General features: G+C 52.2%; 1 protein-coding gene across 1 annotated transcript; it reads left to right on the forward strand.

Moving 5' to 3' along the window:
• Positions 1 to 3,756: 3,756 nt before the first annotated feature.
• LOC132217573 (liver carboxylesterase 1-like) lies at positions 3,757 to 27,055 on the forward strand. Its single transcript, XM_059668018.1, has 15 exons — positions 3,757 to 3,908; positions 7,473 to 7,677; positions 9,341 to 9,485; positions 10,725 to 10,858; positions 12,420 to 12,573; positions 14,012 to 14,116; positions 16,092 to 16,196; positions 19,963 to 20,000; positions 20,153 to 20,159; positions 22,215 to 22,349; positions 23,781 to 23,861; positions 24,133 to 24,280; positions 25,430 to 25,561; positions 26,391 to 26,463; positions 26,701 to 27,055. Exons 1-15 carry the CDS (start codon positions 3,857 to 3,859, stop codon positions 26,882 to 26,884), a joined length of 1,698 nt encoding a protein of 565 aa, XP_059524001.1. The 5' UTR covers positions 3,757 to 3,856; the 3' UTR covers positions 26,885 to 27,055.
• The last annotated feature ends 232 nt before the right edge of the window (positions 27,056 to 27,287 follow it).

Consider the following 27,287-nt stretch of genomic DNA (forward strand, 5'->3'; position numbering starts at 1 on the left):
TGTGTGTGTGTGTGTGTGTGTGTGTGTGTAGTGTGTGTGTGGGGGGGACAGTGAGCATAGAGGGGACATGAGCCAAGCATTGGCAATATCTCCTACCGAACTCAAGCTAGAAGAACAGCAAAGTGGCCACTTAACCACCTCTACATGTGGACACAGGGAGCCCAGAGAGGGCAACAACCTGGCTCCCAGTCACCCAGAGTCATTGTCTCAACTACTGGAGCTGAACTGAGGCCTCCTTCCTCTAAGATGGGTTTCTTTCTACCGCATTATCTGGCCATCCCCAGATGGACCCCCTCCGTGCAGGAAGGGCACTATCCTCTTGACCACACTCTACCACCTGTCCCTCTGCCCCTGCCTACAGCTGTTTTCCACGCTCCCCAAGCTCCAGGGTATGAAACCAGCTCTTTCAGACATACCTTGCCCCTCATTCCTCTAGCTGGGAGAGGCCCAAGGCTTTGAGCAGAGGCATGGAGAGGGGACGCCCTTTGGGGACCCTCCATCTGGTGGTAGCCATCACACACAGCCCCCAGTGACAGATCCAACCTGTGCATCGCCCATGTCTCCTCTCTGTCTTCTGACAAGCCAGGAGCAGGGAGGTGGTTATTTTGTTAGTCCTCATCTGTGGATATTTTTCAATTGATTTTTTTTGAGAGAATGGAAGGGAGAGGGAGAGAGAGAGAAACATCTATGTGAAAGTGACACATCAGTTGGTTGCCTCCCACACCTGCCCTGACCAGGACCAGGGATCAAGCCTGCAACAGAGGTACGTGCCCTTGATGGGAATCAAACCTGGGAGCCTTCTGTCTATGGGCCCATGCTATATTCTCTGAGCCAAACTGCCTAGGGCAGGGAGGGTGGTTATCTTCATGAGAAGGGGCTCAGTGGGAGGAATGCCCTCCCCAAGGTCACACAGCTGGCACAGCTGGTACCCGCAGGAACTGGAGTCTGTTTTCTGATCCTGGTGGCTGTAGCAATTCAGTCCTTGTGGCTGCCGGCTCACCTGTGCTCACCTGTACACTGGCACCAGGAATGGGAAGGAAGGTGTGTTAGCCAGTGACCAGAGGCTTGGCTGTTCGACCATGGGCTCCTCAGGTCAGGACTGAGGTCAGATTCACTTTCATGGTCCCCCAGCAAGTGATTGGCATTGGGACTAAATGGATGGACTGATAGACGGCTGGTCGGTGGCTGGTCACAAGGTGGCTGTGACGGCAGCCTTCGGTAATCTGGTGATTATACCTTTAAATGCTGTAATAATATCGTAACTGAGATTGTGTCTTCATCATAAATTTTCATATTAATTCAAAGAATCTTTACAGCAACCCGAGGCCCAGAAAACAAGTGACAGATAAGACCAGCTACATAATTTTTTGTGCAAAAATAAAACCACCAAAAAACACCCTTATTGTAAAAAAATATTAAGATGGCGACAAGCAAAGTCGTAAAGCAACAGAGGATCCCTGTGTGCCTGCTGGGTGCCACGCCTGTGAAGCTGGGGCCCGGGAGACAGAGCTGGGACATGAACCTGGGCAGTCTGGCTCCAGAGCCTGAGTCCTTAAGTGCGAAGCTATCCTTTCTTCCCACACTGGGCATGGGTTCAAAACCCTTATCTGGTTCCCTGAGGCTCAGTGAATTGGCTGCAGTAAGGGTGACCCCTGATCAGGCCGGTGCCTGGTCCCCAAACTGGTGGTCATGGTGGTGGTCAAGGTGTCCCTGCCCTGATGTTACTGACCGCCCACCGTCCACTTTTCCCATTGGGTGACTTATTTTCAGGTCTGCACTTTTGTAAATCAATCAGTGGTGTTATTACTTATTATTCACTTTTTATGTTTGCCATCGTTTTACTTTTTTAAAATGCAGTGACACACCTTCCATGCTCACCGTTATTTGTGGCAAGTCATCCAGGTCTTCCACGTATGGCCATGATGTAACATTTTCTTGTTGAATGAGTGTGTTTAAAGTAAAAGACGCTGGAGGGAAATTGCTAACAATAGTACAGATGGTGTGCTGACATGGCAGAAATGGAATGTTCATATGAAAATAACTGAGGTTCCAGAAACATTGCCTGTCCTCAAGGCTCCACTGGAAAATGTCACAGAGTTCTAGATCCACAGAATTTTGGTTTGGAGTGGATGGTACATGAGCCACCCACTGCCTCTCTTTCTCCAGAAAGGGACCCCTAGGGTCAACCAGTGGGCCCTGCAACTCCTGGTCTGCCTGTGCTGTGTTCACCACAAAGTCTGTGCTGATTCATGCCATGATTAGTGAGCAAAGCCAAGTGAATGGCAAGGCCAAGTGAAGGGCACAGTAGCTCATGGGCTCACACTTGTCCAGTGCTGTTTGCGTGCATGCTCACCATATATCTGTTGAGTAAATTGATGGACATAGATGGGTTGGGAGGCTCACTTGGAGCCCCTGGGGGTGTCTTCTCTCCTAAGACTGTCCAGTAGCTTAGGAGTTAAGGCCAATTCCTAGGATTTTACTCTCCAGATAATCCATTTCCACACGGGAAACCTGAGGGAGCTCCCCAAGGGAAAGCTGTGTTCCCAGCCGCCTCCCAAGGACACAAGAAACACTGCATCTCGTTCACGTGAGGCAGGGGGCTTATGCATGGGAGCCAAGCTGAGGTCTGGCTTCAGACTCCAGCCTCACCCATCCCTTCTGCAGAGGACTCTAAGCCAGGCGGGAACGGGGCGAGGTCTGGAGGTGGCTGCCCCTGCAGAACGGGTTGGTGTCCCTGGTGTGGCTGAACAGTGGGACCAGAAGAATAATTCACCCTGGGGCTCTGAAGATGCTGATACAGCACCTACAGTCTTCAGAGGCTAGCAGCCAGGCGGTGTTCCCACATTGCAAAGGCCCGTGTGTGTGTGTCTGTGTGTGTGTGTGTGTGTGTGTGTGTGTGTGTGTGTGGTGTCATGATTAGAAATAGCCTCTGCTTAGAGGACAACCCAGATTGTCCCATGTGGGTAGAGATATGGGTGCTCTTTACCTGGGTGCGCTTCATGACCCGTGTTTTTTCCCTGATAAATTAAGGAACCCCACCCCAGGGCAATCTTTTTTTTTTTTTAATTTTTTTAATCCTCACCCAAGGATATTTTTCTGTTGATATTTAAAGAGAGTGGAAGAGAGAGGGAGAGACAGAGAGAAATATTGATGTGAGAGAAACACACCGATTGGTTGCCCCCTGCCTCTGAACCCAACCAGGGTCTGGACCAGGGAGGAGCCTGCAACCGGAGGTACGTGCCCTTGACCAGAATCGAACCCGGGACACTTCAGTCTTCAGGCTGACCCTCTATCCACTGAGCCAAACTGGCTCGGGCCAGGGCAATCTTTATAGAAGCATTTACCTCGGGGACTGACCACCACCTCCTCCCCGCGCCCCACCCCCCAACACACACACCAAATGGGAGGCTAAAAGATTTGTCCTAAATTCCCCAGTTGAGCAGCTGTGGGGCTGAGAGTTGCTTACAAAGTTTGCAGCCTTGTTGGGAGGACCCCCAGACCACCGCCTCCCCTTGTCTGCTGCCTTGGGAAGCTCACTGCCTGCTCAGGTTGAAGGGTCCAATGAGAAACCCTAATGTAACAAGTTTTTTGACAATCAGGTAACCTGAGAGCTGTGTCCAGGCTGTTTAGGGCAAAGAGGGTCAACTCTGGGTGGGCGTGGCCTAGAGGCCCTGGCTGTGGCCAAAGTAAGTCTTTGGGAAACCCGGAGCTTCTGTGTTGCATCCTGATTAGGTGATAGGTCGGCAGTGGGGCAGGAGCTGCTGACAGGAGCTGAGGGGCGGGCCCACAGCCCCTGGAGGCGGAGGCACTTGCAAGGAGAGGAGACCTGTGGCCCTGGAGCTGCTGTCCTCCCAGGATGTGGTTCTTGGCTCTGGTCCTGGGCTCCCTGGCCGCTTGCACTGCTTGGGGTGAGTCCTTCTGAAATACAAGTGGGGTGGGAGGGGGGCATATTTGGAAATCCATGTCTGGTGCGAGGTGGTGAGCTGTGTACTGGGCAAACCTGTGATGGGTGTGGTTCCGAAACAGCGTGATGGGAGTGCATCCCCGAGTCTGCAGCAGACCCAGGGGTGAGGGACCGAGGAGACAGACCACCGCTCACCTCACCCCTGTGCACGAGGACCTGCAGGAGCTCATCTATTTCCCCGCTTATTGGTCAAGATGTGGCCAAATTGTGGAGAGCGGCTTAGCAGCATATTAACATCGACTCCACGGGCGTGTGTGTCCTTAGTCAGGGCGCCTCCTTCTCTTAAATGTGTGATGATGGTACACCTCCCTGGGGGCGGGGGGGAGAGGAAGAGGGTGTTCTCCTGAGGATGAAATGGGTTGTTTCTTTGGGGATAGAGGAAGTGCCACGGAAGAATCCTTAAATGAAGGGGTTGTTTTAAAGTGGCCTGTTTTAATAGAAACTGCTGGAGGGCCAGCAGATCAGGAGCCACTTCATTGAGAAAATAGGTTGTTACTCCCAGTTTCCAAGAGGCAGAGGGGGCCCACCGCCATGATTGCCACAAGGTGAAGCAGTGGGTAGGTCAGGAGACAGAGGAGGGAGGGAGTGTGGCAAGAGTCTTGATGGTGGTTGCAGGTCAGGGCAAGCTATACAAATAGGCAATTTCAGTGGTGGTTGGCAGGTTGGCAGGGATCTGGCCCTGGAGTGATTAGGGCAGGAAGATAGTGGCTGGGGCGTGGTAGCCTGAGAAAGAAGCTGTTGAGGGAGGGGGGCAGGGGTACAGACTCTGGCATGCTAGAAGGGCAATTTGATGACTATCTCTAGGAATTGGTTCACTCTAAGGGGGGCAGGGGCAGTCCCTCCAGAGTCATCCATACCTGGGATGTCAGTCAATGTATCAGAACAGAAAATAAAAGACATGGCGAGGATTTGTTCTATGGGATCGTTTCGCTTTCCTGGGTCTAAAGCTAAAACACAACTGAGGCCAAGATATTATGTTCCGTTTGATTGAAAACTCTGTCTAAATAGTCCGTTGAGCCCCACCGGGACAGCTCAGTTGGTTGAGTATTGTCCTGTGCACTGAAACGTTGCAGGTTTGATACCCAGTCAGGGCACATACCTGGGTTGTGGGTACAATCCCAGGTCAGGGCGTGTATAGGAGGCAACCGATTGATGTTTCTCACATTGATGTTTCCCTTCTTTCCTCCCTCCCTGCCTCCCTTCCTTTCTCCAAACATATTGTCAGGTGAGGATTAAATAAATTGAATCAATAGTCAATTGAACCAGGACCTTGTTCCTAAGACTGCTGGATGCTGACCAGTAGTCCTGAGAGCTACATCAAGCATGTCCAACTCACAGGCCACCGGTCACGAGGTTGACATGCGTGGGCTACATTCTGGGGAAGATTAAATGGACTGGGATGCCCATCTGATACATAGGAAATGCCCAACATGTAAACATGACCTATAACATACGTGGGAACTGCCGCTGTTACCATTACTGCATGGGTCTCCCAAACCAGTCACCCTTGTTTTCACCCTGGCCAATTGGGCTACTGGGCACTTCATGTCTCTTGAAGGTTATCATTGACTTCATCAAGGCCAGGCTCTTATCAAGTCTGGTTTCTTCTCAAACGTCACCCTCCTTCCCCTCTTTGAAGCACTCAGCACGCATGACACCCTTTCTCCCGTGGCCTCCACGCTGCTCTCCTCCACCCTGCCCCCCCCCCCCAGGGTGCCCGCCTCCCACCGCTCAGCCTCAGCCACAGCTTCCCCTGTGCATTCTCTGCAGCTTTTTCTCTTCTCCCTCCCACTGGCCTCCTCAGTGACGTCACACAATCCATAGTTTGCACCTTCACTTTCAAGGAGACGATTCTACTCGGCCCGCTCACCTGGCCTCCTCCGGTCTTGAAGGGCTCACTTCCTGTGGTGTCTTCTCACCCAGTAGTTCATTGACTTCTCCCCTGCACCTGTCTGAAACGGAACTCGGGGTCCGGGGCAGCTCTTTCAGCTTCTTTCCCTTCTGTGTCCCCCACATCGGATCAGGGGCCACGCCCTTCTGCAACATTCCTTATAGACATCACTGTATTTATTCGTAAAAATCCTTCTAATTATACAACGGAATCTATGCTCAGTGCAGAAAACTTGGAAAATGCATAGAAAAACCATCACCTGCAGCGACACCACTCCTTGATAGCTTGAGGCTCATGCTTCCAAGGAAGTCCCTCTCCATGCTCATTGTAATCATTAGCCACCACAACAAAGGAGAACAACCTAAACAGCCCATTAATATGTGATTGGCTATTCATGACCAGAGCCTTGGGAGCTGTTTTGTAACATTCCTTTGCATAACAGTGTCTCCAGTGTCACTGGGAGTTTTCTAAGTCCGGATTTGATTTACTCTTTTTGTTGTTGTTGCTGTTGTTCTGGCCACACACTTTGAGGGAGATGTTGGCCTTTTGTCAGGACCTGCAGGGGAGCCATTGGAGGCTGAGAGGCTAGGAACCATTTCCGAAGGGGAATGTTTGAACGCCCTGGGGCTGCGGGGATGGGCAAGAGGAGATGGGAGGAAGGGCCCATCCTGGCTGAAATTTCAGGATGGTCCATGGCAGGTAGAACCAGGGCTGATACAGAGGCTACAGGAGGTGAATTCAGCCCAGTGAGGAAGGGCTCTCTCCCCGCTCGGAGACCCTGCTCAGAGCCACCAGAACCTCGTCACACCCACCGTGCTGCTCTCTCATTCTCCAGAATATGGCTGCTCTGCTCATTTACCCACTGTGTAAAGCCCAGACCCCTAGCCTGGCACACGAGGCCCTGGCAGACATGAAGCTTCTCATTCCAGGATAATTTTCCACTCCCCTTAGATCGCTCTGGCCTAATGAGTCATTCTCTCTTCTTTGGGCAGGTCTTGCCTTGTGGTGTCTCCCCCCCGCCCCCCCCCCACTTCCACCCCACCCCGCCCCATTCCATGTCCCCTTGTTCAGTCTTCCCCACAAGTCCTAGCACCAAGGGCACCGCCTCCATGAGGCCACCAATCAGAAGGCCTGGCTCCCTCTTCTCCTCCTGTAACACCTAACAGATACCTCCCTCATGACACCCACCCCTTCCTTCTTCCTTCCCAGCAGTAGGGTCCAGTGTGCATGTGACTCATTCCCCCTGCAAGGTCCAGGCTGCTAAGAAGAGGGGCTGCCTCTTGCTCCCCCTTTCCTCCTGCAGCTCAGCACCAGCACCTCAATGGAAAATGGTTTCCAGAGGCTCCTAAGCATGGAAACCATATGTCTTGTCCGTGCCCAGCAGCTCTCCTTGCATTGATGTTGTACTTGATGCTGTGATTCCTCCAATTCCCACGGTCTCCTTAGGACCCTATGAGTTAGGAAGGCCGGTTCACCTCCTCTCTTTTTGACGTAAGAAGAAATGGAGGCCTAGGAGTTGAGGGGACTCTTTCAGGGTCACCTGGGGCAAGACCCACCTGGAGTCCAGTACCAACCTCTCATCGGGGGCGTGTCCTCATTTCCTCTCCACGCCCACAGGGCACCCACCTTCACCACCTGTGGTGGACACCGTGCAGGGCCAGGTCCTGGGGGAGTATGTCAGCCTAGAAGGCTTTGCACAGCCCGTGGCCGTTTTCCTGGGAGTCCCCTTTGCCAAGCCGCCGCTCGGACCCCTGAGGTTTGCTCCTCCGCAGCCTGCAGAGCCATGGACCTTCGTGAAGAACGCCACCTCCTACCCTCCTATGTAAGTGTTGGCATCTTTTAGTGGAACGTTTGCCTCAAAGGGATGTGGGCAAGCGCCAAGGCAGGCTTCTGAGTGCCTTCTCCATTGTTCTGGATCCTTAAGATAAGGTAGATCCTTAAGAACATTCCAGCCCAGCCCGCGTGGCTCAGTGGTTGAGCGTCAACCTATGAACCAGGAAGTCATGGTTTGATTCCGGGTCAGGGCACATGCCCAAATTGCCGGCTTGATCTCCAGTATGGGTGTGCAGGAGGCACCCAATCCATGATTCTCTCTCATCCTTGATGTTTCTATCTTTCTCTCCCTCTTCTCTCCTCTCGGAAATCAATAAAAATATATTTATGAACAACAATAACAAATTCCAGAACTCCCACAGCATGCTAGCACCCTTTCTCCAACAAGTATTTATTGAGCACCTACTGTGTGCTAGGCATGTTCTAAGTTCTTGGGCTCCATTAGTGAAGGAAACAGATATTCCTACCTTGTGTTCCAGCTGGGAGAGATAGATGATAAACACCATGCAAATTAATACATACATTATGTAATATGTTGGAACTAGAGGTCTGGTGCACGAAAATTTGTGCACTGGGAAGAGGTGTCCCTCAGCCACTGCAGCTTTGTCTGGAAGGACATCTGGAAGATGTCTGTTCTATTTGGTCTAATTAGCATATTACCCATTTATTAGTATAGATAGGATACTAAGTGCTTTGTAAAAAAATTTTTTTTAAATTAAGCAGCTGCCCTAACTGGTTTGGCTCGGTGGATAGAGCATTGGACTGTGGACTGAAAGGTCCCTGGTTTGATTCCAGTCAAGGGCATGGACCTTGGTTGTGGGCACATCTCCAGTGGGAGGTGTGCAAGAGGCAGCTGATGGATGTTTCTCTCTCATTGATGTTTCTAACTCTCTATCCCTCTCCCTTCCTCTCGGTAAAAAATCAATAAAATATATTTTTAAAAAAATTAAGCAGGTGATGGGGATCAGAGGTACTGACTCTATATTCTCCTGACTTGGACTTCGCTATATTTGGAGAGTGGGGTGCGCCAGCAGGTGTGTGGGTGGGAGTGCTTTGGGGTGTGGACCTGGCAAGTTCTCAGTTCCCAGGTGTGTCTAGTTACCTGGTCACCAGGAATAGTGAATGCCAGACTCACGGGGAGGACTCACCAATTGTCATATTGTCACCAAAGGTCACCTAGGAAACCGGGGGATGCAGCAGTTCTCCTGATGTCGCCCTGCAAATATTTCACCCGTGACCTGTCACAGGCCCCACATTCGAGTGAATGGGAGGCTCCTGTGGACTCGACCACCTGGGTTACCTGGTCGAGGTGCACGGCCCCACTGCACCCTCCATGGGAGCCCAGCCCAGAGCTGAGCTTCGTCCAGGGTGTCAGGATCACTATCTCCCAGGTGGGCAGTAGCCATGCAGCCTCCTGTCCTTGACCTGGTGCATCGGAAATTGCCAGGACAAGGAGAGGAGCCAGGCCTTCTCGCTACACATGATGCTGGGAGGCTTTAGTGAGCCCCAGGGCCCCCGCTCATGGCTCACTAAACATCTTCTCTCTGGTAAGAGCAGCTTTGCATGAGCACAGAGCTCCCAGGCCACGGCTCTGTGCGCAGCTCTGGCTGAACCTGAGGATAGCTCTCTCCCCCTACCCCCACCTCCCCAAGGTGCTCCCAAGATGCCATGTCGGCCCAGGTGCTCTCGAGGCTCTTCACCAACAGAAAGGATAACATTCCTCTCAAGTTCTCTGAAGACTGCCTTTACCTAAACATCTACACTCCCGCCGACTTGAAGAGGAAGAGCAGGCTGCCGGTAAGGTGTGCGTGCCATGTCGGAGCGATCTCCTGGTGTGGACCGGGGAGGAGGAAGGCAGTGTGAGGGGGGGTGTCCCAGCCACGGCTATTTCAGCGGCCCCGGGATTCCTTTGCTCTCCCTGGCCAGGCCATGTGACCCCTGGTAACATGTTCTCCATCCCTCAGTTTCCCCCGGCGATAGTCATGGTGCCTCCAGGGGACTTCGCTGTATATCTGTAACCTATTGTCAGTTCTTTCCACGTTCTCTCATGCGAACAGAGGGACAAGCATGACTACTGATAGTTGCAAGGTTAGGAATCTGATTGCCAGAGAAGCTAAGGCATGCTTTCCAGTCAAGTTAGAGCTTGAAGGAACCTCACCGAGAAGGCAACACCCCAACCCTCCTTTTACAGACAGAGAAACCGTGAATGTGAAGCCACCCAGTTGGGTTGGCAGGACTAGGGCAAGGGTTCTCTGAAAAATCGAGCCAATGGGTGGTGTTTGTCAGCCGCCAAGATGCTGCTCTGACCAGTGTCCCAGGGTGGCACAGAGGTGTGGAGACAGAGCCTGGGGCAGTCCAAGAAGCAGAGTCCTTTGTCTTTGTCTTTGCCTCAATATCTGAGATGTGCTTGAGCTAATTTCCCTTCCTTATTGTCTTTGGCTGGGGAGATGTCCCAGTGAGTCATCATTTCCTCAATACACAGAGGCCCAGAGATGGGCAGCCAGAAGGTGGGGGTAGATCTGCTGGGGGCAGTCCCTGGGGTGCAGAGGGAGGGATGTGAGCAAGAGATACCACTGGGGGCATGGATGCTTCTTCAGATAGTCATTCACACACATGAGAGGACTTTAATTCACCGCACAGAGGTGACTAATGACCCTGAAATCCAAGGGCTTCCCAGGCAGAGTGTGGTGAGCACAGTGAGGGGCCCAGGCATGAGGATGCTGGGAGTGTTTGGGGGGAGATGACCCCATTGGCCTCGGCCGTTCCCGTGATGCTATTCTCAGCATGAAGAGCCTTGGGAGCAGGCAGCACTGGGGCTGGAGAGACAGGCAGGGGCAGCCAGGTGCATGGGTGGGGGGTGGCCTGGCCCTGGCTGGGGGAGTGGGGAGGAGAGCAATTGCCTGCCCCACCTTTGCTGGGGGCTGATGAGCTTCAGAGAACAGCCTCCTTGAGTCCTGATCAACCAGACAACCCTTGGAGGTCCTTCCCAGCTCTGCTCCTATCTGTGACCTGTGTGGTTGCTTCCTCCCTGTCCAGGTGATGGTGTGGATCCACGGAGGAGGTCTGGTGGTGGGCGGGGCATCAACCTATGACGGGCTAGCCCTCTCTGCACATGAAAATGTGGTGGTGGTGATCATTCAGTACCGCCTGGGCCTCTGGGGATTCTTCAGGTAAGATATTGGACTCCGCACAGCACGTGGGCCCTTGAAGTGAGGGTGGCAGGACCCAGCTCTGGTCATGTCATGTCAGCTCCCCAGGAAGGCATCCAAATCCCTTCATAATTGGGCTCCACACACCGTCTCATTTCCCAACCATGCTGGTCCACCTGCCTCTGAGCTTTTGCATGCGCTGTTCCCTCTGCCTGGAATGCCTGTTCTACTTGACCCACTCCTATGCATCCCATAAGGCCCAACTCAAACGTTCCCGCCTCTGAAATGCTCACCTCCTGTTTACCTGTGCTGCCACAGCACACGGCACACCTCTGGAATGACAGCAGCACAGCAGTTAGAGCGGCAGGTTCAACACCTCACCTCTCATGGGAAAGGAGGGAAGGGCAGAGTTGGGCGACAGCTCAATGAATGCTTCGGGTGAGGGAACATGTGGCTGGAGCTGGGAGGTGTCAGAGCATCTGATTCCAGAGGGCAAGCCTCCGAGGAGGAATGTTGGGGTCACTCGCCCCATTTGCTTCCACATTTGGCACGTGCATGAGCCAAGGCTAGAGTCTTCTCCATGGAGTCTCCCTGGAGACAGGAGCCAGGGTTCCTTAGGGCAGAGTTACTGGTAGATTTTCTCAATGTACCGGCCCCAGGACCTTGGACCCTGCGATGAATGGTGGAAAGGAGGTGGGATAGACACTCATTGGGAAGACCTGTAGGGCTGGAGGAGGGCGATAGGGGACTCATGTACCAGCATGCAATGCCTTCATTGACATTCTTCATCTCTTTCACCCGCCGGCCCACTTCTCTGCTCCCCGTTACATTAAAACTGGTCCATCAGCTCTCCACGCCTACTCTCCTTCCAGTCTCTCCTCTCCCCACACCAGTCAGGTTTCTACTCAGACCACACCACCGGACTGTTCTGGTGGAGGAGGAGGTCTCCAGTGACCCACCGGCTCTGGGCCCAACCGTGGCAGCATCCACACATGACCCCTCACACCTCTTTGAAATACTTCCTTCTCTTGGCTGCATGTTCTGCATTCATACTTTTGTTCACTGGACCCTGGGGCCTTTGCACGTGCTATCTCTGTCACCTGGAATTCCTTTCTTTGGATATTTGCAAGGTTCTTGTGCTCATTCATTCAGATCTCTACTGAGATGAGGCTGCCTCTGAGAGGACTTCCCTAGACATCTGATCTGAAATAAGACCCCACTGCCCCACCCCTGCCTTTTCCCTGACCCTGTTTTATTTACCCTGAGAGCACTTTCGCTAACTGGTGTTATGTTCCTATATGTACCTGTTTATTTGTTGCCGATCTGTAGTGTGAGCTCCGTGTAGTTAAAGATTTTGCCTATTTTGCTTTGGGCTCTTAGAACAGTGTTTGGCATATAGCAGATACTCAGTAAGTACATGCCAGGTGAATGAATGGAGAGCTAAACAAACAGTGCTACACCTGTGAGTCTGGGCTGTGGAGGGCTCACCTAGAGCCCCCAGCCCAAGCTATGGTCCTGGGAATCCCGCCATGATGACTCTAAACCCCCCCACCCCTGCCCCACACTGTTCTCTTACCCACAGCACAGGGGATGAACACAGCCGGGGCAACTGGGGTCACTTAGACCAGCTGGCCGCACTGCGCTGGGTCCAGGAGAACATTGCCAACTTTGGAGGAGACCCAGGCTCTGTGACCATCTTCGGAGCGTCCGCGGGAGCTGAAAGTGTCTCTGTTCTTGTAAGTGTTCCAGGCCCCGATGTGGGTACAGATGGGCTCCCTGGGAGACCCTCTGGCCTTTATTAACAAGACCTGGGTTCAAGGCTGGCCCTACTCTGCACAGAGCAGATAGTGGAAACCTAATGGCCCAACTCTCCCCCGGAGCTCAGGGCTCCGCTAGCATCCTGGGGCCATAATCATCTCCAGCCCCAGCCTACAACATTCCTCCTGACTTGGCTGAGTTCCTAATCCCTTCTCCATGAGGACTCTCCTCACTTCTCCTGGGGAGCAGGGGTGGGTATAAATTATGAAGAAGAGGAGGAAGCTGTGAGAGTTGGACGGAGTGTCGCTGTGTGGCCTCAAGCCAGATCCACATGTCAGGAGGCCATGAGCACTCAGTAAGAACAGGGAGTCTTGTGGTTTGTCCATGCCCACGAAGGAGGACAGCAGTCTCTGTGAACACGGGAGGGAGCTGGGCTGGGGGAAGCAAGTGAGAGGGGGAGGGGAGGGGAGGGGGGGGTGTAGGGGTGGGGATGGGACAGGGGACACAGACACACCTGGGAGCCTGGTGTGGGAGATGGGGCCGGAGAGGACTTGGAGAGAATCAAAGATGGAGAACCAGATGAGAAGGCGCTGGGAGCTGCCAGAACCCCTCCAGCTGCCTCACAGCTGAGCAGAGTGTCTGTGCTGCTACCATATTTTAAAACAAGTTCGCTTTCATAGTGAAATACTCAGAGGAAGCTTTTATATTTTGTGAAGTGGAGAAAGAGGAGAGGTACTGATACGCCCAAAGAAGAAAAGCAGGTCACCTTCAATGTTATTACCCAGGAATCGTCACCATGGACATGTTGACACTTACTTTTCTAGTCTTTTTCTGATGAATCACCCTATCATCCATCTATCTATCTATGATTTATCTATGATTTTTTAAATAAAAAACATCCTAAACATTACAATCTAACATAAGTATTTTCCTAACCATGAAGTACCCTCCCATAATTTTATTTTTATAGTATTCCATGGTAAGAATTAAAAAGGAGCTTATTTACTCAATGCCATCCCACTTTCCCCATCATGAGCAGCACGGGCACCCCAGACACCATCATGTGCCTCCAGGATCACTTTCCTGAGGGTGAGTTTTTAGGAATGGAAATGTAGACTCAGAACTCTGTCTTGAAAGTGTTACCAGGAATTGCCAAACTGTCTTTCAAATCTTTTGATGGTTACAATCGGCGCTTGCCACCCACTTCCTGTTTGGTTCCTCGCTCTGTGCCCTGGGCTCTTACCAGCTGAGGTTTTCTTATAAAAACAGGGCCTTAGGGTCAGCCTGTTGAACAGGCCAGGCAGGGCCCTGTTATGTCCACTGAGCCCAGGGGAACGGGCCAGGATGGAGCTAGGGAAGCTCTTGAGGTCCGCTCCCCGTGAGCCTCAACTCTCTAAGTCTCCACTCCCCTCCCAGCTATTATCTCCCCTGGCCAAGAATCTCTTCCACCGGGCCATCTCCCAGAGTGGTGTGTCCCTCATCTCTGCCCTGGTCAAGAAAGACGTCAAGGCCACAGCTCAGGTAGGTCTCCTGCTGGGCAGCCCTGACCCCCTTTGCTCTGTTCCGCTGGGGTCCTCGGGGGACCTGCATTGCCATGGGATTCAGCTGGCACGCCCAGATCATCCCAGAAGAATGGCTGAGTAGAGGAGCAAGGAGACACCTCACCCTCCCTCCCAGTTTTACTTCTGAGCAAACTGGGCCAGAGAGCAGAGGCCCCTCACCAAGGTCAGCGAGGCATCAGGGCAGAGCGGGGACTCAGGCTCCTGACTGGCCTGCCCGCACCGTCACTGTCCACGGACCACACTCCCCAGAGCGTGCACGGTGGGCTACCGGGCAGAGCGTGGGGAGTGGACTGTCACCACATCTCGTCTCTCTGAGGGCCTGAGTTCTGGGGACCCCTCCCCTGGCCACATATGGGCCTGGAGTGGTTTCTGCCCGAGGGGCCTTGTGACTAGGGTGGCTTCCTGGAGAATTTATTCGTCAATTCATTTGTTGCCTCAACAAATAATTTTTTTTAAATATACATATTTTTTATTGATGTCAGAGAAGAAGAGAGAGAGATAGAGAGAGATGGAAACATCAATGAAGAGAGAGAATCATTGATTGGCTACCTTCTGCAGGCCCCTCACTAAGGATCGAGCCTGCCCCCCAGGCATGTGACCTCCTGGTTCATAGGTGGATGCTCAACCATTGAGCCATGCTGGCCGGGCAACAAATAATTTTGATACAGCCAGACACCTAGCAGCCTTGTGTGGGTTCCATTCTAATGGAGGAGACGGATTAACAACTACATAATCACGCAGTTATACAATGTCAGCCATGGCAGGAGCAGGAAGGAGAGTTACTGAACATCATGACAGAGTTCAGAAGGAGCCCTTAGTCCCAGTTGTAGGGGGAAAGGCTCCCTGAAGAAAATGATCACTAATGTTTAATCCTCAGAAAGAGTAGTAACCTGCTTGGTGAGATATGAATGTCCAAGGAAGCAGGAGCTATGTGTGCAAATGTCCTGTGGCAGGAGGAAGTGTCAGAGGGGCGGGGTGGGGGGGGGGCTGTTGAGGCCAGAGCAGTAAGAGCAGAGGGAACCTGGAGTGAGCTGAGGTTGGAGACATTGCCAGGGACCCTGCTGCCAGGGACCCCGGCAAAGAATTTGTCTTTATCTAGAGACTGATAGGGATCCAAGGAAGGGAGCGCATCATGGAGCAGGTAGGGCTTTGCTGATGAGCGCACACAGGAGTCTGGGGTGGGAGTGTTTATTTGGGATGTGAGAGTCGTTTCCTGGCTCAGTGGGGGCAGCCGCCAGGCTGAAAGGGGCTGGCTGGTAGAGAGGAGGGGAGGAAACGAAGAGGGCGAGAATTTCGAGGTTTTCCAGAACTCTTTGGTTGTAAACAACAAGTCCACTTGGCCAGGCTTAAGTCAGGAAAGGGGGGATTTATTGAGAGGAAACAGGTAGCAGAGATGGGGCAGGATTCTGCTGTCACACAGGAACTAGAAATAGGCCAACGAAGGGAATTTAAGACTTTTTATTCTTCATAGCACCTTCCCCCAAGCTCCCCTTAATGTACGCTCTCCACGGCCCGCCATGGAAGAGCCTGCTTTCTTCTCTCTGTGTCAACTTCTCGTCTGGCCGCACTGTGCACGATTCCCTAGATAGAGGCCAAAGGCTAGTGAGAGGATGAGCCGAGATTTGAAACCAGACAGTGGGGTTCTGGAAGCCATGCCCTAAAGCCCACTCCAAGCTGCCCCTCTGCAGACATCCGGCTGTGAGAGCCTTTGGCCATTTTAAGAGAGAAGGAAACTGGCACAGAGGTGGCAGAATTGGCATGACTGAGGCCCAGGGCCCATGCCTGCTGGTCCAGAGAAATGTCTGCTACCCCCCTCCCCCCCCCGCTCCCCCTCCTCTCCCGGTGCCTTTAGAAGTTAAGGTTGGGATGGAACATCAACTGGTTGACAGGAGGGACTCGGCTCTTGAATGCTGCTGTCCCTGTGATTTCTGCAGCAAATCGCTACCTTTGCCGGCTGTAAAACCACCACCTCGGCGGTCATGGTGCACTGCCTGCGCCAGAAGTCGGAGGACGAGCTCCTGGAGACATCGCTGAAGATGGTAGGTACCTCCCTTCTCCTTCCACATAGGCCTGCCCCACCCTGGGAACTTGGCCCCAGGCTTTATCATCTCAGCTGCCCCGTTTTCCCAGAAACACTGCCTGGGACAGGGTCTCCCCTCTCTGAAGTAATGCCACCCCTCAACCTAAATAGGGAATTTCTTTTCTTCTCTTTTATTATGAAACTAGAGGCCTGGTGCACAAAAATTTGTGCACTTGGGAGGTCCCTTAGCCCGGCCTCTACCCTCTCACAGTCTGGAACCCCTTGGGGAATGACCACTTACTGGCTTAGGCCTGCTCCCTGGGGGATTGGGCCTAATCTAGCAGTCAGACATCCCTCTGGCAGCCCAGGAACCATCGGGGAATGTCCACTTGCCAGCGGGGAGCAGCCCTAGCTGCAGTCGGACATCCTTAGTGCTACTGAGGAGGCGGGAGAGGCTCTCCCCACCACTGCTATACCGGCAGCCGACCGCCTGGCTTGTGGCTGAGCAGAATTCCCCCTGTGGGAGCACACTGACCACCAGGGGGCAGCTCATGCACTGAGTGTCTGCCCCCTGGTGGTCAGTGTGTGTCATAGTGACCAGTGATTCCCAGTCTCTCTGCTGTTAGGGTCAATTTGCATATTGCCCTTTTATTATAGAGCAAAGAGGCCTGGGTGGGGGCTGGCTGGTTTGCCCTGAAGTGTGTCCCGGATCAGGGTGGGGGTCCTGCTGGGCTGCCTGGCCAGCCTGGGTGAGGGGCTGAGGGCCGTTTTCAGACTGGCCACACCCCCTTCAGGGTGGGTGTCCCCGCTGGGGTGCCTGGCCAGCCTGGGTGAGGGGCTTAGGGTGGTTTGCAGGCTGGCCTCACCCCCTTCAGAAAAAGGGGTCCTGCTTGGGTCCCTGGCTAGCCTTGGTGAGTGGCTGATGGCTGTTTGCAGGCTGGCCAACTCCCCCAGCAGGGACCTTTACCCCATGAGGATGTGGCCAGCCTGGGTGAGGGGCTGATGGCTGTCTGCAGGCTGGCTAAGTCCCCCAGCAGGGACCCTCACCCCATGAGGGTATGGCCAGCCTGGGTGAGGGGCTTATGGCTGTTATAGACTGGCTACAGCCCCCAGCCACCCAAGCTCCCAGTGGAGGCTGGCTGGAAGCAGGTATCTGGGATTTATTTACCTTTTATGATTGAAACTTAGTTGCCTTTTGCGGAGGCCCCAGCCAGCTCTGGCAGGCAGGAAGCTTGGCTTCCTCCATTGCCAGGGCAACCAAGCCTTCTGCTTGCTCCAGCTCCGTAGCTGCCAGCCGCCATCTTGGTTGGGTTAATTTGCATATAGTAGCTCTGACTGGCTGGTGGGCGTGGCTTGGGCATAGCAAAGTTACGGTCAATTAGCATCTTTGTCTTTTATTAGTGTAGATACCTGAAATGTTAGCAATGTCAAAAACTGACATAATGATCAATAATCCTCCAGCTCGGTCAAAATGTACTATGGTGCCATTCTTGTTTTCAGAGATATTTTTTTTAAAGAAATTAGACACTATTTACTCCTAGAGGTAACTACCATCCTGAATGTGGGGAAGGGGGATATCAAGAACAAAGATTTCAGAAAGGTTGTCAAAATGTTTCTTGGTTAATTTAGAAATGATCAGTTATGACCCAGTGATGGCCCAAGTTTCTAGAATTTCTGAGACCCTGCCTCAGTTGTGATCCTAGGCTAACCATCCATCCATTCATCATCTTATTATCTGTCTATCCCTCTACAAATATATCCAATTCATCAATATCCTTTTCTCATCCTAATATCAATCTATCCATAACTTCATTGATCTATTATCAATCGTTCATGTATCATCCAGCCACCATATATCTATATCCACCATTCATCCCTCTAAAATCAATGATCCATTTGTCATGTATATACCAGGTATCACCTATTTATCCACTCAACTATCCAATGCACCCATATTCCATGTCTTGACCAAATCCATCCATTTACCCATCCATAGTCCATCCATCCATCAGTCCATTCATCCATCCATCCATCATCCATCTATCCATCCATCCATCCATCCATCCATCCATCCATCTATTCATCCATCCGCCATTGTGATGGGAGTACAGAGAAGAGGATCATTCATTATAATTGGCAGGGATAACTCACAGAGAAGATGACATTTGAGGACTGAAGGGTGTCTATGGCAAGGGTCATTATAGGGAAGCTACAGTGGGACATTCACCCAGAAAATACAGCATCTAGGGCCAATGGGAACTCTTCCCTTTTTTCATAGAGTGGGTGAGTGTGAGCCCAAAAGTAACCTGAGTCCCTGCACTTGCTGTTTGGACCCTATGGGCTTCCGGAGACATTCCTGGAACCCCAGGGCAGGCCTCTTGCATGGAACTCCACTCTGAGTCCATGGGTTGAACCCAGGGCAGCCTTAGGGCTTGGGTTCTGGTTTCTCAGACTCATAAAAGGTGACCAGTGTTTTGAAGGAATTAAAACACAGCTGTTTCCTGAAGCCTGGAAAGAGACACATTTATTCCACGTGGCACAAGAAGACCCAGCTTGTAAGGTTCTAAGGGGAGGACTGGTCACTTAGGGAAAACTCAGAGAACCCATGTTACCCTTCTGAGACTTTCTGGGATCATGTGGAAGTCTTGCCATGTTTATCCATTCTTCCAAAACACACAACACAACACACACACACACACACACACACACACACACACACAAGCATGCATGCAAGCACACACACCGTAAACACCATGGTTAGTTTCTACCTACTAGTCAGACCTGTTAGCTATAGTGTAGCATGAACCAACGCAATAGTGGTGAGCATACACAGAGAGAAGCATGGGGTGGAGACCAGCCAGGCTGCAGCCTGGGAGAGGGACAAGCCACCCGATGGATATAAAAAAAATATCTCTGAAAACAAGAATGGCACCATAGTACATTTTGACCAAGCTGGAGGGTTATTACACTACTAGACGTCTGGTACATGAAATTCGTTCATGGGGGTTAGGGGGTCCCTCAGCCCAACCTGCACTCTCTCCAATCCAGGAATTTCAGTGAGGGTATATGACTGAGGACTTTCTGGTGCAAGATGGGAAAACTCTTTGCAAAGTGTCTTGAGCAGAAAAAGGAATGTGTTGTCACAGAATCTTTAGGTGACTGAAAAGTTCAGGAGTCGATGGCTTCAGGCATGGCTGGACCCAGACACACATCTAGTATTTAGAATCTGTCTGTACCCCTCAACTTTTGCCTCTTAGTGTTGGTTTACTCTCAGGCAGGTTGGTCCCTGAGGAGGTTCAAGGCAACAGCAGCACTCTAGTCTAGACATATATCCGATCTGCTTAGAAACCCCCTTTCCCAATAATTCTAGCAAGAGTTTTGGGGTAAAGTCTATTGTCCTGACATGGGCACCATGCCAGTCCATGAGCTAATAACTGTGGACAGGAAGATGGAGCACCCGGGTCTTCTATACATGTCTGGACTCATGGAATGAGGATGAGGGAGGCCCCCTTAAAAACCGGGTGTTGTTGCCTGGGGAACCAAAAGGGAAATGGATGGAGGGCAGGGCAGGCACACACAACAGAAACCCTCGCCAGAGCTCCCCTCCCCCACACACAGCTAGACCCTGAGCTCATGCCCAGGGGAGCCAGTGCCCTGCCCACTTCGTCTTGGCCAGTCAGGGCGGCACCGGGAGGGAGAACCTGATACCTTTGGCGGCAGCTGACCAAGACCTGCCTTTCTCCCAGGAAGCCTCTCACCCACATGCTCTGCCTTTGTTTTCACAGAAATTTTTGCGTCTTGATTTACATGGAGACCCCGAGAGGTAAGGACCCTTGGTTTCTGGATCACAAGTTTCAAATCTTGACACCTTTAAGCTCCAGTTGAAGATGCATGAAAGACTTCTCCCTGTGGACGCATAGTAACTCCTTGTGTTTATATTGCTGAGGCCCAGAGAGGGGCAGTGACTTGCCTGAGTAACACAGCCAGGAGGACCAGATGTCGGACCAGAACCTGTTCCTATGACTCCTGGTCCAGTGCTCTTCGTCACTAACTCTGTGTCTCCTGGGCTCAGTCTACACTCTTTCTTTCTTTCTTTCTTTCTTTCTTTTTTTCTTTCTTTCTTCCTTTTTTTCTTCTTTCTTTCTTTCTTTCTTTCTTTCTTTCTTTCTTTCTTTCTCTCTCTTTCTCTCTCTCTCTCTCTCTCTCTCTCTCTCTCTCTCTCTCTCTCTCTCTCTCTCTCTTTCTCTCTTTCTTCCTTTTTAGTAGTTTTTTCCTTTATTGACTGGCTTATTTCACTTAGCATAATGCTCTCCAGTTCCATCCATGAAGTTGCAAATGGTAAGAGTTCCTTCCTTTTTACAGCAGCATAGTATTCCATCGTGTAGATGTACCACAGTTTTCTAATCCATTCATCTACTGATGCTTTTTAGTAGTTTTTAAAAAAGATATAATTTTATTGATTTCAGAGAGGAAGGGAGAGGGAGAGAGAGACAGAAGCATCAGTGATGAGAGACAGTCATTGATCAGCTGCCTCCTGCATGCCCCACACTGGGGACTGAGCCTGCAACTCGGGCATGTGCCCTGATTGAGAATCGAACTGTGACCTCCTGGTTCATAGGTCAACACTCAACCACTGAGCCAGGCTGGCTGGGCTCTAGAGTTTTTCTTGTTTTTATTTCCTGCTCCCAAAAATGCCCCGGGGGGAGAAGGTTGCACTAGAAACTCCCACCTCGGGGAGAGGGAGGTAACTGCATCAGGGGTTCAGGAGCCTGCACGGAGGAGCCCAGATCTCCTGCGAGGCTGCAGGGCTGATTAGCCACTATGTGCAGGGTCACCAGGAAGGGAGCCAGGAGCCTCAGTCCTGAGGACACTCCTCCCAGCCACGCAGGAAACTCCAACAGGGTCGGCCCCTCACCTTCCTCCTTTCTTCCTGCCTTCCAGATGGCCACCAGGCTCCCATGCCTTTACCTCTGCAACTTCTCCCAGTCCTACCCCCTCTGCTTTCTCTCTGGGGACAGTAGCACTTACCCTAGAACAGTGGTTCTCAACCTGTGGGCCGCAACCCTTGGGGTCGAACGACCCTTTCACAGGGGTCACCTAAGACCATCTGAAAAGACATATATAATTACATATTGTTTTTGTGATTAATCACTATCTTTAATTATGTTCAATTTTTAACAATGAAAATACATCCTGCATATCAGATATTTACATTATAATTCTTAACAGTAGCAAAATTACAGTGATAAAGTAGCAACAAAAATAATTTTATGGTTGGGGGTCACCACAACATGAGGAGCTGTATTAAAGAGTCACGGCATTAGGAAGGTTGAGAACCACAGCCCTAGAAGGTGTCTTGAGGATTGAATAAAATGCATTCAGTCATTCAGCAAAGATTTCATTAGCACTGAGTACTGTGTGCCGGGGCCTGAGTTTTGAGCGGGGGGTTGGGGTGGGTGGAGGTGGGGGAGGGATAGACCAGTGACACAGGCAAAGAAAGCAGACGCAGCCCCCGGCCCTCTAGGAGTGAGGAGAGAGTACAGTAAACAACTGAAATATGGAGTGTGTTTGATGATGGCTAGCGTTATGGAGAAATGAAACTGGGAACTGGGGATGGAGTTTGCTGGTGGTTTGAGTGTACACAGTGGGGTTTGGGAGCCCTGGCTCAGGTTTCACTAACTCAGAGTCCACAGTGACTTTACGGAGCGTAACCGCCGTGAATAATAAGAATTGACTGTCATAAGAGAGATACATATAGATAGACATAAAATTCAAGCTGAAAGTTTTATATAAAACACAAATATTAACACAATATTTTTACATATTTCAGTTTGAGGGGGATCCCCCCCATCACCTGCCCACTGCTAATCCCCTGGGGTCAGAGACTTAGCTCCTTTGTTAGACCCTGAGCTCTGTGCCACGGCCCACAGGCACACAGGTGTGTGGTGCTGGCCGTGCTCAGACGAGCTGAGAGAAGGACGTGGGTGTGAGGGGGGAGGGCAGCATGAACACTGTTATGTTCTCTTCCCAGGGCCAGCCCGTAATGTGTTCTGTGGTTGATGGAGTGCTGCTGCCGAAGATGCCGGAGGAGCTTCTGGCTGAAAAGCAGCTCAACTCTGTTCCGTGCATCGTCAGAATCAACCAGCAAGAGTTTGGATGGATGATTCCAATGGTGAGCCTGCGTGGGCCTCTGAGACTCGCCTCCACGCCCATCCCACCAGCCTCCCATCTCTGGTCGCAGGATCTCTTCCTTCTCCAGACCACCATTTCCTTCTGGGTCCAGGGCAGCTGTTCCCTCTGCACAAGTTGACATTTCCACGGAAACCTTCCCTGGGATGGCCCAACAGATACCTGGGTGGTGAAGCTCTGGGCCCCCTCCCCCAAACTTGATTGTCTCTATTCTAAGAAACTTGGAATGTTGGTGCCGGTAGAGAGAATTATTGTGCAGATGGAGAAACTGAGCCCTGAGAAGGAGGAGAGCCCAGGAGTAAGGCCTGGCTCCCTGCAGCCTCTCCCCCTGGGCTCAATGCTTTCCAGTTTCTCCATAAATCCCCAGGCATGCTCTTTGTCATCCAATTAGAAGGAAGTGGAGCTTCCTACCTCTTGCAGTAAAATTGACTTCTAAATGTTAGGAAGGGCTTTCCCTTCTGTCAGAGATAAAGCCGGATACTAGTGGAAGTGGTAGGAACAGGTTTCATTCAGTTATATTACTGCAGCAGGGGTAAGATCTAGTGTGAACTCCACTCAAACCCTGAAGCACAAGCCTGGAGCCGTGTAAAGGCTGCTGTGCAGGGGTGATGGGGGGATGGCCATGAGACCAGACCCCCTGGATTTGTGAAGTGGCACTTCTCTGGAGGAGAAGCACACCTCTCCCATGTGTATGTCAGCAGGCAGGGGTGTCAGTTGCAGTGAGATGCCCACTGAAGTTAGGGACCGGGAGAGAGAGCAGAGTTGTCCCCTGCATGTCTGCATTTTGGAGGGACAGCTCCCAGGTCCTTGAGCGACAGCTTGGGTGGTAGATGTACAGGTCTAAGGGCAGAGACAGGCTTTGGCTGGAACAAACAGTGCCCTCTCCTGGCAGCACAGAGCCTTCTCAGGGGGCTGGGATCAGTCACCCAGGGACCCAGCCTATGTTGCTGGGAGCAGTGTTAGAGTTTGGTCAGGGCTCTTAGAGCGGAGGTTTGGATGGGATGGTTATGTGCAGAGCTGTTGTGCACTTCTCACCGGAGCCCAGTTTCAAAGGTTATGCTGAAGTAACGAAGCCATGATGACAGGATGGGGGCTTCCTGGGTCATCTTAGATGCGTGGGGTATCTGTGAGGTCTGTGTCGTCCCCCAGGGCTCTGTCCTTCAACACTAGCTTGCATTACATTGCAGAGGCCTGAATCGGCTTCTTTTAACATTTACTTCATCTTCTTCACTCTCCTTGAGTTTCTGGGTACAAGTCCCTTTCATTTATTGGTTTTCCCCAGTTCATCAGAGACCTTGCCCGTCAAGACATGACAAGCTGTCTCCCAGCCTGCATTGGTTTGGTTGTTTGGTCAGTTTGGTTCTTCCTTTTAGTTCCCAAATGAGTCATGACTGCTAACCTGGTGTTTTAACAGATGATGGGTTACCCGATCTCTGAAGGCAAGCTGGACGAGAAGACGGCCTCGTCACTCTTGTGGAAGTCCTATTCCGTCACTGTAAGGGTCTAGGGAATTCCTGGGATGGGCTGAGACCCAAGGAGGGACAGGGGATTGCCCAGGTCACTGAGCACTTACATGGCATAATGAAGACTGGGGCCAGAGGGTTTTCTTCCCACGTTGCCACTGGGGGAGGGTGGGTTTGCACAGGATTTGAGAGCATCACTGTGGACACTGCGGGAGGGAGGGTTTGACAGCCGTGCTCACTGGCTGAAGACGCCATGTCGCTCAACCGGGGTGGCAGCCCCTTTCACTCTTGGTTCCATTTCAGAACATCCCTGAGGCACTGATCCCAGCGGTCATTGAGAAGTATTTAGGAGGGACAGACGACCCTGTCAAAAAGAAAGACCGGTTCTTGGATTTGCTGGGAGATGTGGTATTTGGTGTCCCAGCTGTGACTGTGGCGCGTGGCCACAGAGGTGAGTCCCAGAGACTGGACAGGAAGGGACACCAACCCCATCCACCTGCCCCCAACCACCAACCCCACCCCTCAGCATAGACAGGCCTCCGAGGCTGGTTCCGTGTGGCCTGGGGTGGGGCGCTGTCCTGTTTTGGTTTCTGCCAGAAGTAGACTCTGAGAAAAGGATCCAAATGCTGCTAGTTTCTTTGGAGGTGATCCCAGGGACACCAGGAGAGGAGTGGAGAAGTGGCGTGGGAAGAAGAGGGAGCCAGGCTTGCTGCTCGGTCCAGCACGTGTGTGCCGTGGGCACCTGGAGCCGGTGCTCTGGGGCCCAGCAGAAGACGTGTCTCAGGGTCATCCAACTGCATCAGTTGTTGGTTAAAGTCTGTTCCCAAGGGGTGGCTCCTTCCCTAGCGCTCTGGCCTGCTGGACTTAGGGGCGCAGTGGTCTCTGCTGGCTGAAGACCTCAGGCCAAGAGCTCCAGACGCTGGAGGTGAAGCCAGGCGGGCAAGCCCAGATGTAGGGATATGGCGAGGCACCGACAGCATCTGCCACAGGTGCTCCTCTCCTAGAGAGATGAGGTCTGTGGGGCTGGAGGGCTAATCTTGGAGATGTGTCTTGGAAGATTCCCAAGGTCATAGCCAGTGGAGCCGGGGGAGGAGTGAGACCAAGCATAGGATCAGGAGTGTTGTCTGGGACCAGCAAATCCCAAAGGGGTGAGCAGTGGCAGGTGTGGGGGCAGGTGTTCTGGAGAATTCAATGTCTGTGGTCAGCGCTCTTCCATCCCTGTGTTTTGGGTCTACCCTGGGACTTATGGCATTGACCCAGAGCCGTATGGGTGGGGTGTGAGGTCAGCAATGGGTGAGGCCACCTAGAGAGGAGGTGTTCCTTCTGGGTCCTTCCTTTTCTACGGGTCCCCCTTCACCTAGTCCGCAAGCCAGGAGACTTTGCAGAATCTCAGTTGTCCATGATGCGGATCCCTCACGTGAAGGACACTGTCCAGCACACTGCTGGCACTCACGTGGGCAGCTGATGTTCATATTGTTGTTGTTTTGTGCTCAGGACCCAGCATGCCACTAATTCCCTGGGTGCTCGGGCCCCCGGAAGCCTTGACACCATGCAGGTGTGGAACGGGTAAAATGAACGTGCGTCAATCATGTCTTCTCAGATGCCGGCGCCCCCACCTACATGTATGAGTTTCGGTATCGCCCAAGCTTCTTGGCAGACAAGAAGCCCAAGACGGTGATAGGGGACCATGGGGATGAAATCTTCTCAGTCTTTGGGGCTCCATTTTTGAAAGGTGATGGCCCTTGGAGGTAGGGGGGTCTGGGGTCAAGGCTCGGTTTGGTGGCCTTGGGCAGGTTTCTTCTTTTCTCTGAGACTTCATTTCCCGAATTCACCGTGACAGGTTGAACGACAAAGGTCCCCTCTCTCTCGCTCTGACGTGCACAATGGGCATCAGTAAGACAGGGCCTGCTCACGGGCTAGAATGTCCCCGGTCAGGTCCCACTCACAAGGGTCTATCAGAGTGTCAGAGTAAGGCTAGAATTGGTGTTGACCTTTCTCTAAAAGATCATATTCCTAAATGTCTTTAATACCGTAACTATCAGCAGAGATGGATGACTTGTGTGTGACCCACCTCAGGCCTGTTTGGGACACACTGGTGGCATATCCTCACTGGATGACTTCTTAGGGTCATTGCACTTCTGTTATTTTTCAGATCCAATGAAAATGTGAGTGGGTGGCTGAGATCCAAAACACACTCCAGAAGGACAATCCTGGGAGGTGGGGTGGTTGTAGGGGAACCCCTGGGTGTGGCATTGCAACTCTGAAGAGGGAGGGTGGGGTGGGTGGTTAGGCAGAGAACACCAAGGATTATGTGTTGACTGCAGCCGTGGGCTGAGACCTCCATCAGTACCTCCCCAGCTTCCAGTGCACACAGATGACCCAGGGTAACCCAAGTGCACACAGATGACCTAGGGGTAATTCTTAAAACGCAGCTTTCACCTCTGTGGGTGTGGAGTCAGGGCTCAGATTCTGAATTTCCAACAAGCACTCAAGTGGTGTGGCTGCTGCGGGCCCACGACCACACGTGGAGTAGCAAAGACTTTTCCTCTTCTTCCCTCCAGAAGGTGCCTCTGAAGAGGAGATCAAGCTCAGCAAGATGATGATGAAATTCTGGGCCAACTTCGCTCGGAATGGGTGAGCAGCCACAGCAGGGCTGGGGAGGGGCAGGGCGTATCTGTTGGGAGGGTTAGCTTCTGACACTGATGGTCAAACACCTGGCCCTGAGACCTGTGACATGAGAGCTCTCAAAGGGACCGGCTTCCCAGGAGATGGGGAGGTCCCTGCCTACGGGGGCATCTGAGTCTTTTGGGAGTTGTTGGGACCACACAGTAGGGTTGGGGCTTTTCTATTTGATGTTTTTTCTTTTTCCAGGAACCCCAACGGAGAGGGGCTGCCCCATTGGCCCGTGTATGACCAGAAGGAAGGGTACCTGCAGATTGGCATCCCCACCCAGGCAGCCCAGAAGCTGAAAGATGAGGAAGTGGCGTTCTTCACTGAGCTCTTTGCCCAGGACACAGCCAGGACGTCACCCCAAACAGAGCATATTGAGCTGTGAAGGGGAGGCCCATCCAGCCTCCACGATCTGGGGGAGCTTAGGGGTAATACTACAGAAGGTGTTTATGGCCAAAAAGGTACCTTAGTGTTTGGTGGGAGTGGGCAGAGACCATGACGGGGGAGCTTCTACACCTGTAGCCTGAATTTTGGAAATAATGTTCTTTCGGTGACCAAGTCAGTGTCTGTGTCTTGGGTTGGAGTCTACCCCATCCTCCTGGGGGATGGTTGGGACAGTCACACTATCACTCATCAGGGGCTTCTCTGCTCTGCTCCATGAAGAAAGCCCTCAGGCAGAGTCACAGGTGCCCGTAGAGAGAAGCCAGGAGTGTGTGTGTGTGTGTGTGTGTGTGTGTGTGTGTGTGTGTGTGTGTAGTGGGGGGGTGGGGGCAGTGAGCACAGAGGGG

The sequence above is a fragment of the Myotis daubentonii genome, chromosome 15 (assembly GCF_963259705.1).
Source record: "Myotis daubentonii chromosome 15, mMyoDau2.1, whole genome shotgun sequence".
NCBI lineage: Eukaryota > Metazoa > Chordata > Mammalia > Chiroptera > Vespertilionidae > Myotis > Myotis daubentonii.

What these genes read in the sequence shown, in the direction of transcription:
- LOC132217573 (XM_059668018.1), top strand. Translation starts at nt 3,857, where the DNA reads ATGTGGTTCTTGGCTCTGGTCCTGGGCTCCCTGGCCGCTTGCACTGCT. An exon ending in GGCCTCTGGGGATTCTTCAG is followed by an intron (nt 10,859 to 12,419) that starts GTAAGATATTGG and finishes TCTTACCCACAG; the next exon opens with CACAGGGGATGAACACAGCC. An exon ending in GCCAACTTCGCTCGGAATGG is followed by an intron (nt 26,464 to 26,700) that starts GTGAGCAGCCAC and finishes TTCTTTTTCCAG; the next exon opens with GAACCCCAACGGAGAGGGGC.